General features: G+C 39.3%; 1 protein-coding gene across 2 annotated transcripts in view; it reads left to right on the forward strand.

Moving 5' to 3' along the window:
• LOC127430811 (WD repeat-containing protein 7-like) overlaps positions 1–11,311 on the forward strand; it is a 167,513-nt gene extending 156,202 nt beyond the window's left edge. For both annotated transcript variants that reach the window (XM_051680899.1, XM_051680900.1), the window contains 2 exons: positions 1,890–1,994; positions 8,626–11,311. In XM_051680899.1, coding sequence (XP_051536859.1) covers positions 1,890–1,994; positions 8,626–8,829 — 309 coding nt within the window. In that variant the 3' untranslated portion in view covers positions 8,830–11,311. The remainder of the gene's footprint in view (positions 1–1,889; positions 1,995–8,625) is intronic.
• Positions 11,312–26,632: the final 15,321 nt, after the last annotated feature.

Consider the following 26,632-nt stretch of genomic DNA (forward strand, 5'->3'; position numbering starts at 1 on the left):
TGCATATTCAAACTATCAGAGCAATTAATGCTTGAAGTAGCACTTTCATGTTTTTTGTCAGTCCAGAGTGTCGTAAATTGTTTATTTGTAAGAAGAGACAAAATGTTTAGTCTGTGTTTTGCTGTCTGGTGAAGTTTTGATGAGGAGTTGTGATCTGACAGGCCAATATCTGCCATACGACTGTGTTCTGTGCCTTTATTTCTGCAGGCAAACTTTTATTAAAAACAGGGCCTGGGTAGCTCAGCGAGTATTGACGTTGACTACCACCCCTGGAGTCGCGAGTTTGAATCCAGGGTGTGCTGAGTAACTCCAGCCAGGTCTCCTAAGCAACCAAATTGGCCCGGTAGCTAGGGAGGGTAGAGTCACATGGGGTAACCTCCTTGTGGTCGCTATAATGTGGTTTGCTCTCAGTGGGGCACGTGGTGAGTTGTGCGTGGATGCCACGGAGAAGAGCTTGAAGCCTCCCATGCGCTGTGTCTCCGCGGTAACGCGCTCAACAAGCCACGTGATAAGATGCACAGATTGACGGTCTCAGACACGGAGGCAACTGAGATTCGTCCTCCACCACCCGGATTGATGCGAGTCACTACGCCACCACGAGGACTTAGAGCGCATTGGGAATTGGGCATTCCAAATTGGTGAGAAAAGGGGGGACAGGGGGACAGGGGGACAGGGTCAGGTGACAGTTTTGTTTGATTTCTAATTGTCAGAGAATACTTTACTCTTTAATCCAATCACAACATTATGAGGGCAGATCAGGCAGTTTTCTCATGACAGACACGGCAGAATGTTGAATATCGTCTCCAGAGAAAATGTATGATTTGTCCATCAAAGAAATAAGCTGACATTCATTCCAACATGTGATTTGATCAAACACAGATTTACTCATGATGATACAGACGGATGCTGTCCTCACATGGCACGTGTATTTACACACACTTAAGGTCACGTGTAAGTAACCGGTCCTGCTCGACCCGCTCAGAGTGGGATTCGAACCAGCGTCAGCCGGCATTGGAGGCGGGCACGCTAACGAGGAGGCTAAAGGCTACAGTCCCTAGCGTCAGTTGCTAGTGTGCCTCTTGAGGCCACTGGAGTGAAGTTAGAGGCTGTAGCCCCATTAGCATGCCCGCCTCCCATGCAGGCAGATGCCGGTTCTAATTCTGCTCTGAGCGGGTTGAGCAGGACCGGTTACGGTGGTGCTCTGACCCTGATGGGAGTGAGGTTTAGGGGGTGAATGTAACAGGAGCCAGCTGGTACGTGATAGCTGTGCGGTATGTGTATAAACCTTACTCCCCTGGCCTCAAGAAGCACACTAGCGACTGACACCTTTAGCCTTCTTATTAGCACACCCGCCTCCCATGCCGGCTGACACTGGTTCGAATCCCGCTCTGAGCGGTTCGAGCAGGTCCGGTTACATGTATACATGTGGATAAAATGTTTGTGGGTATGACTGCTGGTTTTGTTCAAACTAAATTTGGTCCTGAAAACCGACCCTGGTTTCAAACTTAATGAAATTGTATTTAATGTTTATTTTATCAAAAAGACAGAAAGAGAGTGTGTTATTATGTTGGTGAAATAAAGAGGGATGATTTTTATTTCACATAGAAGGATTGACAGCAAAGTGTTTTGTATTTTTGGACAATGGATTGTGCTTTTCTGAAGTGAGTGATTTTAACACCGTAATGAGTGTTCATTTGTGAGGTAGGTTCAGTTTGAGATCAACATTAACGCTGCGTCAGAGCTGTGGCCTTATGGTTAGCACATACTTAGCCATGGTGCTCAAGTAGGCAATGAAACAGCTGAACGTCATTGATGCTTTTGATACTTTATCTTGATTTTCTCTTATTCTGGGATGTAGGTGTCTTAATGTGTGCCTGTTTTTTTCACAGCACATCCACGGGCATAAAGGACCTATAACGGCCGTTTCCTTCGCGCCAGATGGCCGTTACCTCGCCACCTACTCCAACGCTGATAGTCACATCTCATTCTGGCAGGTAAACAACACTGATCTCCAGTTAGTTCACTACTCTAAACTCCTTTATCTGTCATTCAGAAACTCATCTGCTGATTCTACAACAGCTGTCTGTCTGAGAAGATCTTTCAAAAACACAGTCCTGTCGTCTTCTCTTCCTGTGTGTGTGTGCATAAGAATGTCCTTCAGTCTAATGGTATCATTACTGTAAGGGTAAACCAGGCCGTCTGAAGTATGTGTGTTTGCTAATGAATTCTCAAACCCTTCAGTCTTCAGACATCCCAGGCTGCCGCCTCTCAGTTGCCCAGGCTGTTGTGAGGGCGACTGGGCGTCTGACACCACTGTAGCTCTACTCCTCTCTGGAGCACTAAAGTGTGTGTGTTTGTGTGTTTGTCTCTGTCTTGGAGGGTTTGTAGACTCACCAACTCAGTGTGTGTGAACTACATCTTACATGGCACCATCTCATGTCAAATTGACAGATTTTTCACCTATTGCCATGTGTCTGTTTTACATACAGTTATTAAAGCATCAGTACAAATAATTGTAAACCGTTGTTATCCAAGTGAAAAGAGTCCTGCACCCTCAAGTCTCTGTGATATTCTGCTTTCTAGATACACTATATTGCCAAAAGTATTCGCTCATCTGCCTTTAGACGCATATGAACTTAAGTGACATCCCATTCTTAATCCATAGGGTTTAATATGACGTCGGCCCACCCTTTGCAGCTATAACAGCTTCAACTCTTCTGGGAAGGCTTTCCACAAGGTTTAGGAGTGTGTTTATGGGAATTTTTGACCATTCTTCCAGCAGCGCATTTGTGAGGTCAGACACTGATGTTGGACGAGAAGGCCTGGCTCGCAGTCTTCGCTCTAATTCATCCCAAAGGTGCTCTATCGGGTTGAGGTCAGGACTCTGTGCAGGCCAGTCAAGTTCTTCCACACCAAACTCACTCATCCATGTCTTTATGGACCTTGCTTTGTGCACTGGTGCGCAGTCATGTTGGAACAGGAAGGGGCCATCCCCAAACTGTTCCCACAAAGTTGGGAGCATGGAATTGTCCAAAATCTCTTGGTATGCTGAAGCATTCAGAGTTCCTTTCACTGGAACTAAGGGGCCAAGCCCAGCTCCTGAAAAACAACCCCACACCATAATCCCCCCTCCACCAAACTTCACAGTTGGCACAATGCAGTCAGACAAGTACCGTTCTCCTGGCAACCGCCAAACCCAGACTCGTCCATCAGATTGCCAGATGGAGAAGCGTGATTCGTCACTCCAGAGAACGCGTCTCCACTGCTCTAGAGTCCAGTGGAGGCGTGCTTTACACCACTGCATCCGACGCTTTGCATTGCACTTGGTGATGTATGGCTTGGATGCAGCTGCTCGGCCGTGGAAACCCATTCCATGAAGCTCTCTACGCACTGTTCTTGAGCTAATCTGAAGGCCACATGAACTTTGGAGGTCTGTAGCGATTGACTCTGCAGAAAGTTGCCGACCTCTGCGCACTATGCGCCTCAGCATCTGCTGTCATTTTACGTGGCCTACCGCTTCGTGGCTGAGTTGCTGTCATTCCCAATCGCTTCCACTTTGTTATAATACCACTGACAGTTGACTGTGGAATATTTAGTAGCGAGGAAATTTCAAGACTGGACTTGTTGCACAGGTGGCATCCTATCACAGTACCACGCTGGAATTCACTGAGCTCCTGAGAGCGGCCCATTCTTTCACAAATGTTTGTAGAAGCAGTCTGCATGCCAAGGTGCTTCATTTTATACACCTGTGGCCATGGAAGTGATTGGAACACCTGAATTCAATTATTTGGATGGGTGAGCGAATACTTTTGGCAATATAGTGTATTTTTAGCAAGTCAGTTCACTCAGCGGCGATCTTTGGAATGCTCCCAGGGCAGCTATTTTCAATGTAAACAATTAGCATACAAGTACAGCTCCTATCTACTTGAACGAAAAAGACAGAAATCTCCAAAACGGTTGGTTTAGATTATGATCAAAGAACATCTGACAACACTAATATCATAAATTGTGCTTCTTTCCCTCAGATTATGCTAAAAACAAAATTTTCCCGGCTTGTACAGCTAATGTGCGTACGCATTCTAGAGTTGATTGACTGGCGATGTCTGGATCTAAAAGGTGATTGGCTCTTTTACCTATAAGGCAGGACTTCCTTCTACATCCATTGACCATTGGGTGTTCCAATTTTTCCTAGTCATTTTAATAGAAATGTGTAGTTTTGTGTGAGGAACAGACAAAGACTGAAACGGCAAATGTTGTCAGTCACTTACAGTTTTCTTCCTGTAGGGGGCGCTTGACGACTCAGAAAACCGAATCCTCCATTCATCCGCATTTAAATCTTAGAACGTTTTATATCTCATTGGAGACATTTTTTACACTGGATTGTAATTTTAATTAAAACTGATAATTGCAAGGAGTCATACCTGTAAATGTAAATCTGCAGTTATTTAGCAGTATCTATAAAAGCATTTTTAAAATCCTCTACCAGTAATAATGACTTTTATTGGTCCATACTGGTCAGCACTGAGGAAATTACTATGTGACAGCGCCATCTATGCGCTGCTTCAGTAGCACTCCGGACCTCTGGACAATAATTTACACCTGATTAATAATACTTTAAAACATTAGGGATCATTAACAATATATTTTTAACAGTATTTGTTAATTTTTTGTTAATGTTAGTTAATAAAAATACAATTGTTCATTGTTAGTTCATGTTAGTTCATAGTTCTTTAATGTTAACAAATTTAACTTTAGATGTTAAAAATGTATTAGTATATGTTGAAATTAATATTAACTAAGATTAATAAATGTTGTAAACATATTGGTCGTTCACTGTTCATATTAACAGATGTTATTAACTAATGTTAATAAATTGAACCTTATTGTAAAGTGTTACCAACTTATTTAATAGCTGATTTCCAAGAGAAGAACTACACTACCCACGATCCTGTGGTGAAAATCCATCAATCAGCGAATTTCGGTGAACAAAGTGCACCAAAAGAGCTCTGCAGCGACCGTCCTCTCACATGACGCACTGTGAATGATGCAATCGAGTTGCTCTCCCAACACTCTCAAACTACTTATATATTTGTATTTATCTTAATATTTTGCAATAAAATTTTAATATATTGTTTCTATACTTATAACCAACAAATGCTTCATGGGATTGTAGTTCATTCCCTCATTAAAGACATTACTTTTTGTTATTCACCTCGGAGCCGGTTGGTTTGATTCATTGCTTACATCTCTTTTATGAAGGATCTTATGAGATCCCTATGGAAAAACTGAATGGGAAAAATACTTCCAAGACAGCTGAAAAAGCTGGGCTCTCTGTAGCACAGCTCTCCTCAACAAGCCGCATGATTTGAGTTGGCAATACGGGACGAGTTACACACTGAAGTTTAATACTTAGTGTTAGAGGTTTTTTTTTTTGTTTTTCAAATCATCAAGCCTAAATAAGAGTAATAATAGTAAGAATACTATATATGTTATTAACTAAAGCAAAAATTAAACTAGACATTAATAAACTGTTAGAGTATTTTACTGTATAGACTAGTGGTTGAACGATATATCGCCAAGGCCGATAAATCGGCCGATATTCGTAATTTCTTTAATTACCCTTTGGCCGATTTGTTTCTTGAGGGTGCTGAGAATCACCTTCATGCATGTGAAGCAACTGAGACATGTAAATAACCAGTCACGGTTCATTTTGTTGTTACGTGCCATCGTGTTACTACAATAATAGACCGGTGTGCAACACAGTCCGCATATCAGAGCTGCGGCAGACGCGTTTGAGCTCATAATGTTAAAGTGCTCGCCTGTTTCATTCTCCCTCTCTCTCCTCAACAGTTCCCTGTCACTTTTAACTGTCTTGTCTAATGATAAAAAGGCAAATATCAATAAAACTTATATCATATACCATCTGCAAATATGCACATATCTCATTTAAACAGATGTAATAAACCAACCTCACAAAACTTCAGCAGATCCAGCGTCCTGTGGAACGCTCATTTATTTACCTCTAAAGCATGTATTCTAACGGTCACTCTTCAGCAGTTCCCTGTAACTTTTCTAATGATAAAAGGCAAATATCAATAAAACTTCTATTATATACAGTCAGCAAATATGCACATATCTTGTTAAAACAGATGTAATAAACCAACCTCACAAAACTTCAGCAGATCCAGCGTCCTGTGGAACGCTCATTTATTTACCTCTAAAGCACATATTCTAATGGTCACTCTTCAGCAGTTCCCTGTAACTTTTCTAATGATAAAAGGCAAATATCAATAAAACTTCTATTATATACAGTCAGCAAATATGCAGATATCTTGTTTAAACAGATGTAATTTACAAACTTCATAAAAATCTAGCGTTTTCTTCCTGTCGAGCGCTCATATAATATCTTCCTCTGAAGTGCATATTCCATCAGCCAGAATTAAAAACTTCAGGATCAGGATCAAATGTTCATCTGATTCACAAATCATGATGGTCAGTCCGTGATAATCTAAGCAGCCGATCCAGGCCGTTTAAACTGTCAGGAGATTGCTGCTCGCCATGGATCCGCACAAGCGTGCGAGTGCAACTTCAAAGTAAAAGCACTTCACGTGTGCTATAAGTAAATGTCTTATTCACTATGCACTGTATGTGTAATTGGTTTGATTTGGTATTTTTTGAGTAAATGCGATTGCTAACGTGGACATGCCCTCTATGGTTGCTGGACTACTGTGTGTACTGGTATTTCCTTCTTTCTAATATATTAACAATTTCTTAATGTGCAAATAAATTACTAAAATTTGATGAAGAAAATGCTATCTACCATTTAAAATACAATATTATTTTTTAGATTCTTTTTTACTAAATTAAAGTTTAGTGTGAAATTGAGTAAATATAGTGCTAAATAAGAGTTTATAATTTTTTAGCAATTATATGTTTGTTATTTACTCTATTAAATTGCTCTCTGGATATCGGCATCGGCCATTAAAAAACCCATATCGGTCGATCACTAGTATAGACTGTATTGACAATATAGACCGTGAATAAGATTCCTAGTGTCTCAGACTGTGACATTCAGATATTAATTTCTCTTTCAGTTTTCAGTTTCAGTTTTTCAGTTGTAAGGTGCTTTATTGGCATGACAAATATTTGTACATTCGTATTCCCAAAGCATTTACAGCTGAGCTGCACACAGATCAGTGCAAAACAATGTACATATTATAAGAAAAAAAAAGACTAAATATGCAGTGTATACTTGACAAATATGGTACAAAAAAAGGATAATGTTAAATAATAAAAATGAAGTTGCACATAAAGGAAAAATAAAATATTACTAGAAAACTATTAAGTAAGAGCCATAGTAAAATATGATGGAGATGCAGACTGCTATCACACAGCACTCCTTGTGTTCTCCTAATAAGATGGGCAGTTTTTCATTGTTTGTTAAATGGTCAAATGTGCTGTGAATATGTTTAATTTTGTGGTCAAATTTTTCCCAGATGTCTGTGTATACAAAATACACAATGCATTATGTTAGAAAATGCTGCTCTGTTTCACAGTGTCCATTTCTATAGTGAGGTGTTTTGTCCACTGAGTGTGTACCTTGTCAAGGTGGCTCTCAGCTGTTTTATCTGTCACTGTGTACAGATAGTCTGCCTTGGTGTAATCTCTTTTTAGAGCCAGATAGCATTGCATTTCACTCTGTTTTTACATTTAAGTTTTCCAATAAGTCATATAATTTTGTTTATTTGTGCTGTAATTAGGCTGTATCTAATTAGTTAAGCAGTATTTTTCTGGTCCAGGTCTTTAGTGTGATGAGGGTTAGTAGATGTTGGTGAAGCATCAGGACTAAAGCTCCAGAACAACTGAGAGAGGGGATTGGTTTCGTTGCTCAACTCTTGGTATTTCAGGGCTTTATAATGGTATGAGTGGGGGTGACTGAGTTTTAGATGTTTCCAGAATTTGATTGCCAGTTTTTGTGTTTTTATAATTAGTGGATATTTGCCTAATTCTGCCCTTTATGCATTATTTGTTATGTGCCGTTGTACTTGTAGAATATTTTTACATAATTCTGCATGCAAGGTCTTAATTGGATGTTTTTCCCATTTGGTAAATTCTTGATTTAGATTTGTCAGTGGACCTCACTGCCATACAGGGCAATCGGCTCAATCACTTATTCTAGCATTTTTAACCAAATGTTGACAGGTATCTCTACAGGACATTGTCTTTTAATGGCATAGAAGGCCCTGCGAGCTTTACCTCTCACTTCATTCACTGCAGGGTTAAAGTTTCCAGTGAAAGTGATTTTTAATCCTAGATAATTGTAGTGTGATGAGTCTGTTATTTGGTTAGTTCCTAATGTGAATGTTCACTGTGTTCCCTGGGATCTGGATCTTTTCTGGAAGGTCGTGATTTTACTTTTATTGAGGTTTACCTCTCAAGGCCCAGGTTCTGCTGTAAACCATGTTTAGCCTACTAAACCAGGTCATCTGCATACAGGAGGCATTTGATTTCTGAGTCGTGAAGAGTGAGACCAGGGGCTGTAGTTCCCTCAAGACTGGTAGCCAATTTGTTGATGTAAATGTTAAACACACACTCTCTCTCTCTCTCTCTTTGTGTCTCTCTCAGATGAATACGTCTCTTTTAGGCAGCATCGGGATGTTGAATTCGGCTCCTCAGCTCCGCTGTATTAAAACCTATCAGGTTCCTCCGGTGCAGCCGGCGTCGCCTGGATCTCAGAACGCTCTCAAACTCGCCCGGCTTATCTGGACCTCCAACCGCAACGTCATTCTGATGGCCCACGACGGCAAGGAGCATCGCTTCATGGTCTGAGGGGTCACAGGGTCGGTCATCAGGGAGTCGTTGTGACCTTTTACCCACCTGCTTCTGAACTGAGCTGTATCCTAGCAACCAGCGGATGGCAGTACTGCATTTACACTCTTGACACCCGTCTGTGTTTGTTTCCATTCCTCTTTTTTTTTTTTTTATTTAATGTGTTTTATTTATTTTTTATTTTTGCATTTTTTATTTTTATTTTGGAAGATGATAAAAGACTGCTGTCCATTTAGGCTTGTGTTTTTTAAACTTGTCAGACGGGTTTTGGTCAAACATAACTTTTTTTCTTGTTTATTTACACAAAATCTTTGAAAATTCACTTACTATGTAAACCCAGTTGATTCACTTAAGCAATTTAAGCAGTCTGACTGTGCTTACAAATGCATATATACAAAAAAAAAAACACGCACACACTTTCAAACACATATTTGCACTGGTGAGGTGCACCAGGGCTCTGTACTCGGCCCTCTTCTGTTTTCTTCCAGTCTAAATCGAAGGAGGGATTTAGTCTCAAACGCCTCACTGACGACACTGAGAATTAAAAATATTTACAATCAAAAAATCTTCATTCGTACTGGATAGCTAGAATCATATCGTGATGTTGTGTCATAGGAGCTGTCTTCAGGAATGACTCTTATTTTAGCTAGTTGTGTTTTTGTGAATTGTTTCGGGGGTTGCTTTTGTCAGTTTGTGTTTTGTAAGTTGTTGGTTAGTGAGACGTTGTAGGCACTAAAATACACATTTCACAACAGTCGTCTTGGCTTCTTTCACAATGCAAACGCTGCACGCCGTCAGCTGTAATTCACAGAGTTATAAATGTATATATTTTAGAGTATTTAATGTTCAGAATATCTCTGTCTGTGACTAATGAAAGTTTAAGAAAACACTTCTAGCTTGAATTTCTCAAAGTAAATCTCATGAAGAAATGTACTTTTTTCAGCCCCAAATCAAATGAAAATAAATTATATTTTGCATAAAAAATAAAACCTATTTATTTATTTTTTTTCGTTGGCATTTTGACATTATTTTCCTAACAATTAAGCTCTTTTTTCCCCACATAAATTGTTATTACTGTAATGTGAAATATAAATCTCACTCTTATTACTGAAAATAATAAGATTTATTAAAATCAGTTTAAAGTTAAAATAAAATCAGCTCACACTAAAATCAGTACAATACCATGATTGTACCAATATCAATGCCAATTCCTCACATTCTGCATACAAATATTTTTACATAAAAAGCGTTAATTAAAAAATCTCTTTTGCTTAAGTAAAGCGAATACATATTTTCTTTGTTTATATACAAAATCAACATTAAATTAAACAAATTCCTTTTTTCACTTTGTAAATGTGCTTTCCAATCATTAATAATATATTAATATACATGTATTTTTCACATTACAGTAACCTGCTGTGAAATGGAGGAGTTCTGCAGTTAATGTGTTTAATTAAAATTTAAGACTTAAAAATAGGCTTCATTCTCTTTATGCAAAATATTATTTCTTATTTCTTTCTTTTTATTTTGTGGTGAAATCTGACCCGGACTTGTTCTGGACAAACTTCATGAGATTCGCCCCCTCTCTAACTGGGTGTCCATTATTAACACAGTAAAAGTATTGAGTATCAGCACACTCACGAGTTCAGGCATGTCGACACTTTTTACAAGTTTGGCTGGAAAAAAAATAAAGTGGAATAAAAAATACGTTCCACTACTGCTGCTGTCAGAGAAATCACAGTTTATTGCTATCTTACTCTGAGCTCATGTGTGGAAACGTGTTGATACTCTGTTCGTCTGTCAATGTTTATCTGAAAATCGAGCGTTTAAAGGTGTAGTTCACCCATAAAATCAAATTCTCTCATAATTTACTCACCCACAAGTCATTCCAAACCCAAAGGGTGAATAAATAACTACAGAATTTTCATTTTGGGGTAAACTATTCCTGAAATGAATCTTGTCTGAACTTTCAATCTTGGAAACCTCTACTGACACGGACACATATCAGGACACGGAGGTGTGTGTGTGTGTGTGTGTGTGTGTGTGTGTGTGTTTCTTATGATGTCACTTTTATGTGTCTGTTTAGACTAATGGAAAAGTCCTTGAACGTCCCGTGAACTGACAGAAATCCTAATCATAGAATGATTGATTTTTGTCACTGCATATATTAATGGTTTTCTGTCTCTCTCTGCTGTGAAACATTCACGCTTTCTGCATTGCACAGGTCTATCAGGGACGAATTTGGTGTGGCTGGTCGTGCAAATGGAAATAAAAAAAATTGCTTTATCTAAATATTAGATGTGAAAAGACTAATAATCTCATGTAGTCCCAGATCATCAAACCAACAGTCGTGTGTGTGCTGTGTGTATACGTGAATTGATGGTACAACATTCAATGAATATATCGGGCTGTGCTTTAATGCTGTGTTTCAGTATAAAACTTGTTGTGTAGTTGTGTTGATTAAAGATAAATGTGAGAATCATTGATGTGTGATGTTTTTTTTTATTAAAGGAATAGTTCACCCAGAATGAAACTTCTCTCATAATTCACTTATCCTGATGCCATCCCAGATGTGTATGACTGTTTCTTCAGCCAAACACAAATAAGATGAAAGTCAAGTTCTGTGACCTGATCAGTGAATGACTTCTGAAGCAAACGGATACATTTGTGTAAAAAATAAAGCAATAATTAAAACGTAATTAACTTAAAAAGTGCTTCCTGCCAGCATTTGACGCATCATATAGCTGTCGCGTGACTTAGGAGCCTCGGTGAGTTCACACGAGAATTTGGAAGCAGCGTTTATTTACAACAGAAGAACGGACGTCACGCCATTTCAAACAGCATCAGAGCCCTGGACGGAAGCATCGATTTAAAGTTAAATATTTGTAATTATCGAGGGCCTGGGTAGCTCAGTGAGTACTGACGCTGACTACCACTCCTGGAGTCACGAGTTCGAATCCAGGGCGTGCTGAGTGACTCCAGCCAGGTCTCCTAAGCAACCAAATTGGCCCGGTTGCTAGGGAGGGTAGAGTCACATGGGGTAACCCCCTTGTGGTCGCTATAATGCGGTTCTCTCTCTCGGTGGGGCGTGTGGTGATTTGTGCGTGGATGCCGTGGAGAATAGCGTGAAGCCTCCACACGCGCTACGTCTCCGCGATAACATGCTCAGCAAGCCACGTGATAAGATGCGCAGATTGACGGTCCCAGACGCGGAGGCAACTGAGATTCGTCCTCCGCCACCCGGTTTGAGGCGAGTCACTACGCCACCACGAGGACTTAGAGCGCATTGGAAATTGGGCATTCCAAATTGGGGAGAAAAAATAAAAAAAATCGAATTATCGACTTGTTTCTTACATAAATTGTGTGGATTACTTTTATGGTGTCTAAATGTGACTTTTGGACCGTCAAAGTGCTGGCACCCGTTTACTTGCATTATAAGGACCTGACAGAGCTCTATCTTCTTCTAAAAATCTTCATTTGTGTTGTGCTGAAGAAACAGTCATACACATATGGGATGGCATCAGGGTAAGTGAATAATGAGAGAATTTTCATTTTTGGGTGAACTGTCCCTTTAAGACAAACACATGAGCTTCATATATGAACTACACTGACAACATTTCTGTCTTGATTTAGCATCTCATTGGCTGTTTTATAAAAATAAAATAAAAAACGTCAAGTTAGTGGACTGGAACTAATCTGTTGTTTAAAGCGACGTGCATCTTAAAACGATTCACATGAGCACAATGCGTAGTTTTGTCGAACAACCGTTGTAGTCTTTATATAGCTACTTGTTAGAAATGTTAATTTTTAAAGCACACAACAGATACAATTTTTATTTTCAAGTCTTTTCATCTAATGTTAACCACAGATTTGATATTACTCATAAATCATAGAACACAATTATAAAAACCTATTGGAGAAACTGGGCATGCCCATGAGTGCAAGATTAGTCATCAATATTTTTGGCCCCTTTTTCTTGCAGAGAAAGACTTTATGTATGTAAACGCATCAGACGCATGATGCTACGCAAGCTCGATTTCATGTGTCATTGCATTCTGAAATGCATCAGAGCGCAATAGACCTTATTCACACCGGTGTCATCTTTGATTTTTAATGGGAATGACAATGAGGCTGTGAGGGATAGACTTACACTCTATTCAATGGCATGAACAACTTACCTGAATAATAACACATCCAGTTAATTGGCACAGAAGTTTGACGGTAACTCTATCGCCCCCTAGAGTATTGGGGTTTGTTCCCACCCCAGTAACGTGTTCAGCCGGACCACGTGTTGGCATTGCATTGGTCAAGCGCTCGCATCTGTGTACACATACAAGTTTGCATAGAGTACGTTTGGACCATCTGTTAATATAAACATATAAAGAGAAAAATTAACATATAGATATGCTAATAGACATGGACTACAAAGCATGAAGCTCAGAGAAATTGGTGAAAAGTTGTGTAATGTAATTCAAATATTCCCAATGGCCAGAAAGTATCAGTTTTCTTTAAAAACGTCTCCATCTTGATGCTCTCAGAAAAGCGTCCGGTGAAATGCAGTTTGCTGCAGCTCCTGGACCGTGTAATGTGGTTTTCTGTGAGTGAATAAATAAGATTTTATTTTCAGGCCTCTTTGTGAAGATTTTATTTCTCTCAGGGTCACGAGAACGAAGTTACAGCATTTCATATATTCACTAAACACCACTGAGAAGCGATGCAGCTGCGTCAGAGTCCTCAAAAACCCTTTCAGTTTGAAATATTATGCCTAATATAAATGCTGCGAGAGAACTCATCATTTTAAGTTTGAAAATACCACCTCACTTTGAAGACCAGAGCTGTCGATCGGTGAGGGCTGTGAATAAGAAATTGAATATCAGGGAATTCAAACTTCACTGAGCAGACAGAATTTAGCTGATCAGCTAGTTACCTTTAGAAGACCTACTGCGATCTTCATCATCATCTAAATCAACTTTTCTCCACACTCAATATTCTCCAATATTTGCAGATCATTTGAATTGCTAATCATATCCCACCAGAGAAAATTGACAATAGTTGCTTGATGTGTCCAATTAGTAGTATGACTCATTCATTTATGCTTTAACATTTCTGTTTAATTCATGTGGTTTGGTTTTAATGTAAATTATTAATTAGTTTATTACATTACCTGAGCAACAGCAATAGTGATTCTTGATGTAGCAAACACCATTAATTTAGTCTAAGGTTATACTAGGGAAATGTATTTGGAGTGTTTACATATACATTTGTAGAAATGTACATTGAAATTTAGATTTTTAATAAACAGACAGATGATAGACAGATATATAGACAGACAGACAATAGATAGATAGATGATAGACAGATATAGACAGACAGACAGATAGATGATAGACAGACGATAGATAGATAGACAGACAGATAGATAGAGCCATAGACAGATGATAGACAGATAGATAGATAGATGAAAAAGACGGACTGATAGATAGATGATAGACAGATAGACAGACAGACAGACAGATAGATAGACAGAGCCATAAACAGATAGATAGATAGATGATAGACAGATATATAGACAGACAGACAATAGATAGATAGATAGATAGATAGATGATAGACAGACAGACAGATAGATAGAGCCATAGACAGATGATAGACAGATAGATAGATGAAAAAGACGGACTGATAGATAGATGATAGATAGATAGACAGACAGATAGATAGACAGAGCCATAAACAGATAGATAGATAGATGATAGACAGATATATAGACAGACAGACAATAGATAGATAGATAGATGATAGACAGACAGACAGATAGATGATAGACAGATGATAGATAGATAGATAGATAAATAGACAGATGATAGACAGATAGATAGAGCCATAGACAGATAGATAGATAGATAGATAGATAGATAGATAGATGAAAAAGACAGACTGATAGATAGATGATAGACAGATAGATGATAGACAGACAGATGATAGATAGATAGAAAAGACAGACAGACAGACAGATAGATAGATGATAAACAGATAGACAGACAGATAGATAGATGATAGACAGACAGATGATAGATAGATAGATAGAAAAGACAGACAGACAGATAGATAGATGATAAACAGATAGACAGACAGATAGATAGATGATAGACAGACAGATACTGTAGATGAAAGACAGATAGATGATAGACAAACAGACAGATAGATAGATAGAGCCATAGATAGATAGATAGAAAAGACAGACAGATAGAAAGATAGATAGATAGAAAAGTAGTTAGACAGAGACAGAAATGTAGATAGACAGATGATAGACAGACAGACAGACAGACAGAAAAGTAGTTAGATGTTAGACAGACCGATAGAGTGTGTAGAGTCATCCGACTGTCAGGTTCATGTAATCTGTGACCCTGAATGCTCTGTAGGAAGACACCTGTGTGTGTCGTCCCAGCTGAGAACAAACACACTCTCCACGAGACGGACGTGACACTAATATGGAGTCCAGGCTGAGGAGCCAAATCAATCTCTGCCCACAGTACCTGAACATCACACTGACACTAATAAGAACGACAGTGAATGAATCCCAAAGCTACGACAGCTGCCTCACTAACCAGTCAATGACTTCAAAGGCAGCGATTTGTGTATGCTGGTATGAAGACACCGTGACATCATGCACTATGACCTAAAAACAAATTGTGAGCTTTACAGATAATAAAGTACATATTTAGTAACTAGAATGCTTATTTCTCTGAAGGATTGGAGTCGATATAAAAGGCAGTGAAAGACACATTTACAGTATGCTGCCATTAAAAACTGACCAGACAAAGGTATCGTATGGCCAATTTACACTTCTACGGTGTAGCTCTTATGCTCACCTGTCCAAAAATATAATTACACAGAGCACAGCTGTGATTGGTCTGCTTTGTAACCAGAGACCCTCCTCCAGAATGAGTAAAAAGATATCTGAGGTAGCATCACATTTTCTCCTAGAGTACTTTTGTATCTATACATCATATTGCATTGTATTTGGGCTCATTTTGATCAGGAGCATCTGCTGTTTTTCTATCTGTTTATGTTTCATTAAGTAACAGTGAAAATGCAACAAAAAGCCTCATCTGTACTGTATTTGGTCTGTGACTGACGAGATGCTTGTTGTATTCTGCTCGAGATCACTTACTAACCGCATCTGTGGACATTTATATTCAATTTAACACTTTCATTGCCATGATGACGTAACACCGTAAACCCTGTAATCCTGCAAAAACTACAATTCCAACAGCTTTACAGCTAAAATTATACACAGAAAAATTAATGCAAGTGCTTTTATAAAATGATAAGCTTCACATTTCTGCCTTTAAACACTCCAAAATTTGTCCTATTCACTTCCATTATGTCTCACTGTAACCTCAATTCTTGCTTTTTCTTTATGAAAAGGAGGGACAAGTCAAAATATGTTTTGTGGTAATCAACATTATGCCACAAATGCTATCGATTGAGCTGAACTTGCATTCAACCTGGAATATTCCTTTAAAAAGCGCCTGTTAAGAGTTGGTTATATTGCCTATATGCATAGTAAAGTCCAGCTTCTTAGCTTTAAAACGACACTCATTTTGTGTTGTTCAAGCAAGTAGGTTTGGTTTTTGGAATGCCCAATTCCCACTACTTAGTAGGTCCTCGTGGTGGTGTGGTTACTCACCTCAATCCGGGTGGCGGAGGACAAGTCTCAGTTGCCTCCGCTTCTGAGACCGTCAATCCGCGCATCTTATCACGTGACTCATTGTGCATGACACCGCGGAGACTCACAGCATGTGGAGGCTCATGCTACTCTCCACGATCCACACACAACTTACCACACGCCACATTGAGAGCGAGAACCACTAATCGCCCCATGTGACTCTACCCTCCCTAGCAACCGGGCCAATTTGGTTGCTTAGGAGACCTGGCTGGAGTCACTCAGCACGTCCTGGATTCAAACTCGTGACTCCAGGGGGGATAGTCAGCGTCAATACTCACTGAGCTATCCAGGCCCCCTCAGGCAAGTAGTTTTTAATTAATTTGATGATTTTTTTATTTTTGTGCAGAACGTCAAAGTATGCCAAAATATGTATTATTATTTAAGCGACTCAGGAGCAAGCATACAGTATATGCCTGATTTATCTTCTCTCTGCAAAGCAGGCAACATTTATAATTAATAATATGTCCCTAAATTGCAGCATGTTCACATACTATGACGAACTGGTTTTTAATGCAACATTACAATTACATTGCTTTTGTTTACTCATGAAAAGTATTATTTTTTTCAGAAATGAAGGCATTTCCTCTAAAGCAGGGGTCGGCAACCTTTTTGACATGGAGTGCCATTTTTTATTTAGCTGGTCAATGGCTGTGCCAGTTACTGCTGGTAGTAGCACATCCTGAGCAGGTAGCACAGATTGTCAGAACACTGGCTCGTGATGCGCGAATGGCTTGCACACGCTGCACGAGTCTGTTGGGTATACGGAAGTCTCATCACATTTCAACTTTTTGTTCAGCCTCCCATTCAGCTCATGAAAACATGCTGCATGATCATGAGGAAGGATTACATCAAGATGTAGATTGGAATGCAGGTGCAGGATTTATATAAATAAAATAGTCTACTCCTCTCTTGATGTTGCTGGCATGCCAGTGATTACCCCTCCGCATGCCAATGCTGGCACATGTGCCATAGGTTGCCGACCCTTTCTCTAAAGTTTCTATGTTTTCTCTCTTTTAGTTGATAGGACTTATAACGGTTAGGGGCCGTGTCCAGACTTGTTAGTCTGTCCAAACTGGATTGAGTTATCAACCTTCTCTTCACCTGTTGATCTACTCTAAATTAACTGCAGTGACTGTGTTAATGTGAGTGTGTGTGGAGGGCGGGTCGGATTAGAGACCCAGAGGAGCATCCGCAGGACATCACACCACCTGATTAATAATACACCACCAATCAATCAATTCTACAGAGAGAGGGAGAGATTCGGCCGGAGGGTGTGTTGGTCAGTGTCCAGAGGCTCAATATGAGCCTCCGTCTCAACCGTCCAATCAGTGCGCAGCTGCCACAGGAGAGAGCCGAACATTAGATCATATCTCAAGGTGACGGTGATCTCTGACCTCTGGCAATGCTGCAATGCTTGCTGTTGATTTTGCCCCCCAAGCCATTTTACAGTCCACAAACATAGTCTATTGATCTCGCTCGCTCTCTCTCCACTCCATCTTTCCCTCATTTTCTGCCCGTTTTTTATTTTCAGGTGTTGTCGGTTCATTTGTCAAACCTGACGACGATGCTGTGGTTGTCATGGTGATAACGGTGATGCTGAGGGTACCACACGCACATCTGCAGTGACTGATATTAATGTCTCATTAACGAGCTAGGAAGGGGAAGGGTACTTTAAATTATGTTTTTGTTAGTTTTATAATCCAACCATGTTAGTTTTCATTTTTATTTCAGTTAACAAAGAATTTTCATTTAGTTTTCATTAACGGAAATTAGCAATAGTCCTGTCTCCTGACGTTATGTAAAAAGAACCAATATGGCAGCAGCATATCCTCAACGTCATGAAAATCAAATCCACACATGCGTTTGTTTTCCCGTAATGATCGTTGCCATAGAAACTAATAATTTCTGAGTACACTTCCATACTAATCGGTTGAGGTTAGAGACCTCAGTTTCACATTTTCCAAAGTATGTGAGTAAGGGTTGTTTTTTAAACGCTCCATTTTCGGTGGAAGAGAACACCACTATAGTGTGGATGAGAGGCATAAACGCTGCGAAATTAATGCATTTTCAAAATAAAACACACAAAAAACAGATTAGTCTTCATGTGGCCTGAGAACAGGTCAATGGTGCCCACAAGTTAAGACATTACTTACTGTTCATAAAATAGTTAACGTCTAAATGAAATTCGAATTATGCTTCTAGGTTTGTGATTGGGTTAGAATTAGGTTTAGGGCAGGGGTCGGCAACTTATCATTGGCACATGAAGGGGTAACCGCTGGCATGGGACAGCGAGAGAAAGAAATTAGTATTTTATTTGCATATTGCATCTGCATGCCAATCTACCTCTTGATGTAATGAACGGAATAGGAAGCTAAACACTGTTAAAGTGTCATGACTGAGTTAATCAGCAGACGAGCACAGCACATGCAAACCAAAGGCAGCGCTTGTAAAACGGTTCGCTTTCTGTCGGTCGTGCTGTGCGGTTCAGCGAATGACATCATTCTTTTTCTTATTATATCTGTTGCTTATTGCTTTCAAAAAAACACGATGTAAATAAGAAGATACTCAATCAATGTCTCAGATTTTCAACTCAGCTTTCACAGCATCCGTCTATCTGTCTTAAACTACAATGACAGTGACTCAAACTATTGTAATCCTTCATTAAAAAGAACAAAAACAAACACACAGTGTGAGGTTAAAAACTCTCAAAATTAAACTTTAAGAAGAAGAGTTTCAGGAGTTTGATAATGGTATTCAAGGGCATAGATTTGGCTTGAATTGGGGGGGTTACAGTGTGAAGAATATACATGTTTCCATTGATCATTGTATAAATATTGGGGGGGGGGGGGGGGGGGTTGTACTTGCTTGTTTTGATTATTGGGGGGGGGGGGGGGGATTTTTCCCCATTTTTCAATCAAACTGTATGCTGATAATATAGTTTGCTATGAAAAATAAGCTGTATTAAATTTAAAAAAAGTAAAATACTAACATTTTCAAGAGTGGAATTTTGAAACATACATACAATGATAAAAATATATGTAAAAAATGTGCTTCATGCGGTAACATCAAAAATAACTGGTTTAATTAAAGTAAAGAATATTAGAGCTGCAACAACTACAGTAACAGTAAATATCGATAATGAAAATAATCGACAACGAATTTCATTATCGATTAGTCGGATATATGCCGCAAGCACGGAGAAGCTCCGTCAGTGTCGTCACTTTACAGTAGTGATGTGTTTGCATGATGAACCTTGTTTTAAAAATGTAGGAGACAAGCACAATATAAGCCAAAACAATAATGGTAAATCTAAGAACAATTATAAGCACTAGAGTAAAGATGAGTCTTCAACTGAGACTTAAAAGACTCAATGCTATCACATGATCTAATGTGAATCGGCAGACTATTCCAAAGGCGAGGAGCTGCAACAGAGAAGGCACGATCCCCTTTGGGTTTCAAACGGGATTTAGGGACACTTAAAAGCAGGCTCTGTGAATATCTTAAAGGTCTAGCGGTTTGATGTTGATGTAAGAGGTCTAACATATAATCTGGTGCATGTCCATGTAACCCCTTAAAAACCATTAAAAGTACCTTGAATTGAACTCTGTATTTGACTGGAAGCCAATGCAAAGAGGCTAAAACTGGAGAGATACTTGTGTACTTCCTGGTGACAGTCAGAAGTCTAGCTGCTGCATTTTGCACTAACTGTAAATGTGATAGTGAAGTATTTGATATTCCCAAATATGAAGATTTACAATAGTCCAGTCTAGATGAAATAAACGCATGAATAACAATCTCCAGATCTCTGAATGAAAGAAGATGTTTCATTTTAGCCATGGCACTGAGTTGATTTGCTTATCAGATTTGAATTCTGAATCAAAAATTACACTGAGATTTCTCGCATGAGTGTTTAAGTTAGTAGATAAAGGTCCAAGTTGATTAATAGTTTAGCTGAATCAGGAGGGCCAAACACTACCACTTCAGATTTTGATTCGTCGAGCTGGAGAAAGCTAACAGCCATCCATCTTTTGATATTACTCAGACAATCAAACACAGAAGTTAGAGAAGAATTATCATAAGGCTTTAGAGGGAGATACAGCTGAGTGTCATCAGCGTAGCAATGATATGTAATATTGTGTTTTTTACAAATCGAACCCAAAGGAAGCGTATATAAAGAAAACAAAATAGGGCCAAGTATAGAGCCTTGAGGAACACCAGAGGAGATTGGAGCAGACGGGGAGGTGCAATTCCCTATTTCAACAGCAAATGTTCTGTCCTTCAAATATGAAGAAAACCAGTTTAGTGCACACTCCCGAATCCCCACCCACTGACTTAAGTGATTTAAAAGAACATTTATGTTTGATGTGCTTAAGAGTTATTTCTCTCCAGCACATGACTTACATTTTACTGCTGTTTCTATGGCAGATATTATTTTACTGTATAAGCATACACTACAATTAAAATGTATTTATGAAAAGAATAGTTTAGAGATGTAATATATGACAATACTATTTTCAGTAAATGAAAGGAACTGTTTTGCAAATGTCCTAACAGTAGGGATGCTTCGATCAATCGGCCAACAATCGGTATTGGCCGATATTCACGTCCCATGACTCGACCGTTGATCAATAATTTGGCCGATTGCATAAACCGATTGCTCGTGTCGCAAAAGACGCACTGCTCCTTTAAGACTTTAGCAGCGCTGTTATGGCATCACGGAGTGTGGGTAATACTGGCATAGTGTTGTAAGACAACAAACTTGATTCAGCAGTTAAGAACGATGCAGTAGGAGAGGTATGACGAATGTAAAACGTTTGTGTACTGTACTATTAATGTGGTGTTTCACACGTGACAAGGCAAAGGAAATACAGCACGAGCTGTGAAACGGTCCTTACTATCGTTCATGACAGCAGCTTCTCAGTCCAGGTGCGCAAAGCTTGTCGCATCATACCCAAAAAGACTTGAGGCTGTAATCGCTGCCAAAGGGGTTTCAACTAAGTACTGAGTTAAGAGTCTGAATACTTATGTCAATGTGATATTTCAGTTTTTTCTTTTTACTAAATTTGCAAACTTATCAAAAATCTGTTTTTCTTCTTTTTCATTATGGGGTGTGGAGTGTAGATTGATGTGATTTTTGTATTTTTATTGAAAGCATTTTAGCATAAGGATGCACCAACACACTCTCATGAAAATGAGTTGGCTATTTCGTGTGGTGTCGCACGATGTTGTTCGCATAAACTCGTACAACTTCATCACGTGCAAATTCCCGGATGTCTAATGTGCAAGTAAGCGCGAGTTCCTCGCACGAGGTGTTTAGGACATACTTATTAATATTATGCCCTTACAAAATTGAACCCAAAATCTTAATGTTGTAAAAAAAGTTAATGTTATTTTTCGAATACTGTGTGTCTTGTCTTCTAATTATTATTTTAATGCGCTTAAGAGGTCAGAATATTTGAGTGTGCCTTTGGTATTAGAAGATTATGATGAATTCTGAATTTATGTAATTTAACAGCTGGGGTTTGGTTAAACAATGTGTCAGGAGGAATGCCGCTATGTCCACAGACGTTTGTCAAATTTCTCTGTCTTTTGATGTGCGAGGTTCTCTTTGATGCTGCGGTAAGTACAGCAGGGGCTCAGGGGGCACGTGGAGAACGGGCTTTATGACTGGCAGATGTCGCTTGGAGCTTTAAAGCAGTCTGTAATCCTATTTGCCCACTGAAAGGATCTTTAATGACCTGAGTGCACTTGCAAAATAGTAAAAGTCACTGAGGCGACAGCTTGGCGTTTTAAAACCTGTCATTACCAACACTTTGCCAAAAGGTTAAAGAAAATTGGATCACTTGCACTGGACTCTCTGCCTGAAGACATTTTTATATATTATTTATTTATTTTAAATAATAAACTACATATTTAACTAAACTGATCAAATAATACCTACTGTAATAGTTACATATTTTACCAGTCATTAAAAAAGTACATAATATGTTATAATAGTTTTTTTTTTTGTTTGTTTGTTTGTTTGTTTTTTTGTGCACATAAAGAGAGATTAATATTGATGCTTTACATTTTTTTTTTATGTTAAAGGTCAGAACAATGCATATTTTAATAGCTACATATTTTAACTTCAAAATATACATTATAAATTTGTGTTGTAACAGTTTTCTTTATTTATATAAAAAGAGAGATTATAGATTTGAAAATAATTAAATGAGCTAACAGACAGCAAAACTCAACACAATACTGATGCTATTATTTATTTCCCCATTTTTGGAAACATTTGACAAATTAGAAATAATTAGAAAAATAATATTTAATAATATTTACACTATTTGAATTTATATATAATTTAACCGTTTCTCTTTCAGTTAATATATATATATATATATAGAGGCACTCTTCATAAACTGTAAGCCTTTCTACTCGCTGTGGAAGTTTTCCTCATTTATTCTTGTGTGTTTATATTCCTCCACATGTGTGTGGGAGCACAGCACTGCAACAGCTGGCTGATCACATCACAGACCACATACACGGAGCAACAATACCTGGACTCACTTATTATTATTCTTGGAGATTTTAACAAGGCAAAACTGCCCAAATACAGACAGCACATTACATGCCCCACCAGAGACAGAAATATACTGGATCATTGCTTCACAACAATAAAGGATGCATATCGCTCTGTCCTTCGAGCATCTTTGGGACTCTCTGATCACTGTCTGGTTCATCTTCTTCTGATCTACAGGCAGAAACTAAAATCAGCTAAACCGGTAGTAAGGACTGTAAAGAGATGGACCAATGAAGCAGATCTGGAACATCAAGCCTGCTTTGATTGCACTGATTGGAGTGTTTTTGAGGCTGCAGCCACAGAACTGGATGAGCTCATAGATACTGTGACATCATACATCAATTTCTGTGATGATATGTGCATTCCTACTAGGACTTATTTAATATGCAACAATGACAAACCATGGTTTACAGCAAAACTCAGGCAGCTTCATCAGGCCAAAGAGGATGCTTACAGAAGTGGGGATAAAATATTGTACAATCAGGCCAAAAACAGACTGACAAAGGAAATTAGACTATTCTGAAAAGCTGAAAAGTTTTCTGCTAACGACTCTGCATCAGGGTGGAGAGGCCTGAAAGACTTTACCAACTACAAGACACCATCCCCCAACACTGTAGATAATCAACAACTGACTGATGACCTGAATGTGTTTTACTGTAGATTTGAAAAGCCCAGTCTCACACCCCACATCCGCTCCGACCTTCAGAGCACACAAACATTTACACCTCCTGCAACCGCACTCCTCCCCTCTGCTGCTGCTCAACCTGCACTTAAGATCTGTGAAGAAGATGTGTACTGGGTCTTACGGAAACAAGAGAAGCACAGGGCCCAGATGGTGTTTCACCCACTTGTCTAAAATCCTGTGCTGACCAGCTGGCCCCCATCTTCATGCAGATCTTCAACAGATCACTGGAGCAGTGTGAAGTTCTCTGCTGCTTCAAACGCTCCACAATCATCCCCGTCCCAAAGAAACCTAAAATCACAGGACTTATTGACTATAGACCCATCGCACTGACGTCTGTGGTCATGAAGTCATTTGAGAGACTGGTGTTGGCCCACCTGAAGGACATCACTGAACCCTTCCTGGATCCCCTGCAGTTTGCCTATCAAGCAAACAGGTCTGTGGAGGATGCAGTCAATATGAGACTGCATTACAAACTGCAACATCTAGACAGAGCAGGGACTTATGTAAGGATACTATTTGTTGACTTCAGTTTAGCTTTTAACATTATCAACCCTACTCTCCTATGGACTAAATTAACCCAGCTCTTTGTTCCTGCCTCTATCTGTCAGTGGATCGCCAGCTTTCTGATGGACAGGCAGCAGCTAGTGAGATTGGGTAAATTCACCTCCAGCACATGTACAGTCAGCACTGGTGCCCCCCAGGGATGTATGCTCTCCCCACTACTCTTCTCCCTATACACAAATGACTGCACCGTCAAGGACCCCTCTGTCAAGCTCCTGAAGTTCGCTGATGACACAACAGTCATCGGCCTCATCCGTGATGACAATGAGTCTGCATACAGAAGGGAAGCTGAACAGCTGGCGTCTGGTGCAGTCAAAACAACATGGAACTGAACACGCTCAAAACAGTGGAGATGATAGTGGATGTTAGGAGGAACACCCCAACATTAACCCCGTTCACCATTCTGAACAGCACTGTGGCAGCACTACCATCTCACAGGACCTGAAGTGGGAGACCCACATAGACTCAATTTTGAAAAAGGCCCAGCAGAGGTTGCACTTCCTTCGCCAGTTGAGGAAGTTCAACCTGCCACAGGTGCTGCTGATACAGTTCTACTCAGCTGTCATTGAGTCTGTCCTCTGCACTTCTATAACTGTCTGGTTTGGATCTGCTACCAAGTCAGACATCAGAAGACTTCAAGGACAGTTCGGACTGCTGAGAGGATTATTGGTGCTCCCTTACCCACCCTGCTAGAACTGTATACATCCAGAGTGACAAAAAGGGCTGGTAAAATCACTCTTGACCCCATTCACCCAGCACATGAACTGTTTCCCTCTGGCCGGCGCTACAGAGCACTGTGCACCAGAACAGCCAGGTACAGGAACAGTTTTTTCCCTCAGGCCATCCACCTCATGAACAGTTAAAACTGCTCCCAAATTCTTTCCTTTTTTCAATACAACCATGTGCAATATTCAATCCATCCATTCCTACTTATATCCATATTTCATTTATATTCTTTAACAAATCCTACCTCTTCTTCAATACATTACATCACCTGCACATAACTGTATATCTATATATAAAATATTCGAACAACATCATTGCACTATTGTATATTTCTTTTTTTTTTTTTTTGTATATCTGTTATATCTTTTTTTATATATCGCTATATGTATATATGTTTGTATGTATGTATATATGGTTGCATTCTCTTTGCACTGGAAGCTTCTGTCACCATGACAAATTACTTGTGTGTGTAAGCATACTTGACAAGAAAGCTCATTCTGATTCTGATTCTGATATAGTCAGGATGATGTTGTGACTGTGAGCAGGGGGCGGAGCTGAACACAGTTTGGTTTGTGCCCCCTCTGTCAAGGGTGTGACCTCCACGCATGGTGTCATATTTAATTAGCATACTGGCGCCTCCTCTAACAGACCTCATTGAGGGCCACCCACTACTGAAAACCATTTTGAGTGTGTTTGTGTATGTGTGTGTGTGTGTGTGTGTGTGTGTGTGAGAGAGAGAGAGAGAGTGAGAGAGTATGAGCAAAAGAAGAGGAGAAAGTTAGGGATGCACTGATATTCACATTTTGATATTGATAGCTGCTTATTTTTATGTTATGGCCGACATTAGAAATTTGTTATATGTACATGATTCAAGTGAAATCAGACATTTAAATAACCTGATCTCAAGAAAATTATGTAACTGTGGCATTATTTTTGCAGAATGACATTACGTGGTTCATTCCATGTACAAGTCAACAGTCCTGATGTCCACTGTGTGGCACTAAAAGCTAGTCAAATGTTCTCCCAAACAGATGAGGTTTTCAAGGTTAATGCTCTATCGAGTTCTGAAGCAACAAAACCGACCGACCTCCTTAAACCTAAATCTAACTGATAGTGTCAGAAAAAGTAAATGTGAGATTAAAAACTTCTATGACACTTTTGGCTCACGTGTGGACTCGTATGCTCTTCAGGACTCGTACCCCTCTCCTTTACATCACAAGTGCAACGTTCTATCAGTTGAGCTACCACGCAATTTGATCACACTTGAACAAGCTTGTAGTTGTAGTTGGTTTGGTATGCAAACGTTAAAATGAGTCATGCGCTATAGTAAAAGGGTTTAGATAATAAGATAGCATTGTGTGCAGAACAGGGTGAAAATTAAGTGTTTAATAACTGGTAATCTGCCGTTTTACTCGTGATTTGTGTGAAAGGGAATAAAAGACATTGTTGTTGTAGCACCTCTAGTGTTTCACCAGGAAACTGCAGCAATGCGTACATCGAGCCATGTAAAAAGTAATTTCGCAAAAATGCATTT

Source organism: Myxocyprinus asiaticus, chromosome 40, assembly GCF_019703515.2.
Source record: "Myxocyprinus asiaticus isolate MX2 ecotype Aquarium Trade chromosome 40, UBuf_Myxa_2, whole genome shotgun sequence".
NCBI lineage: Eukaryota > Metazoa > Chordata > Actinopteri > Cypriniformes > Catostomidae > Myxocyprinus > Myxocyprinus asiaticus.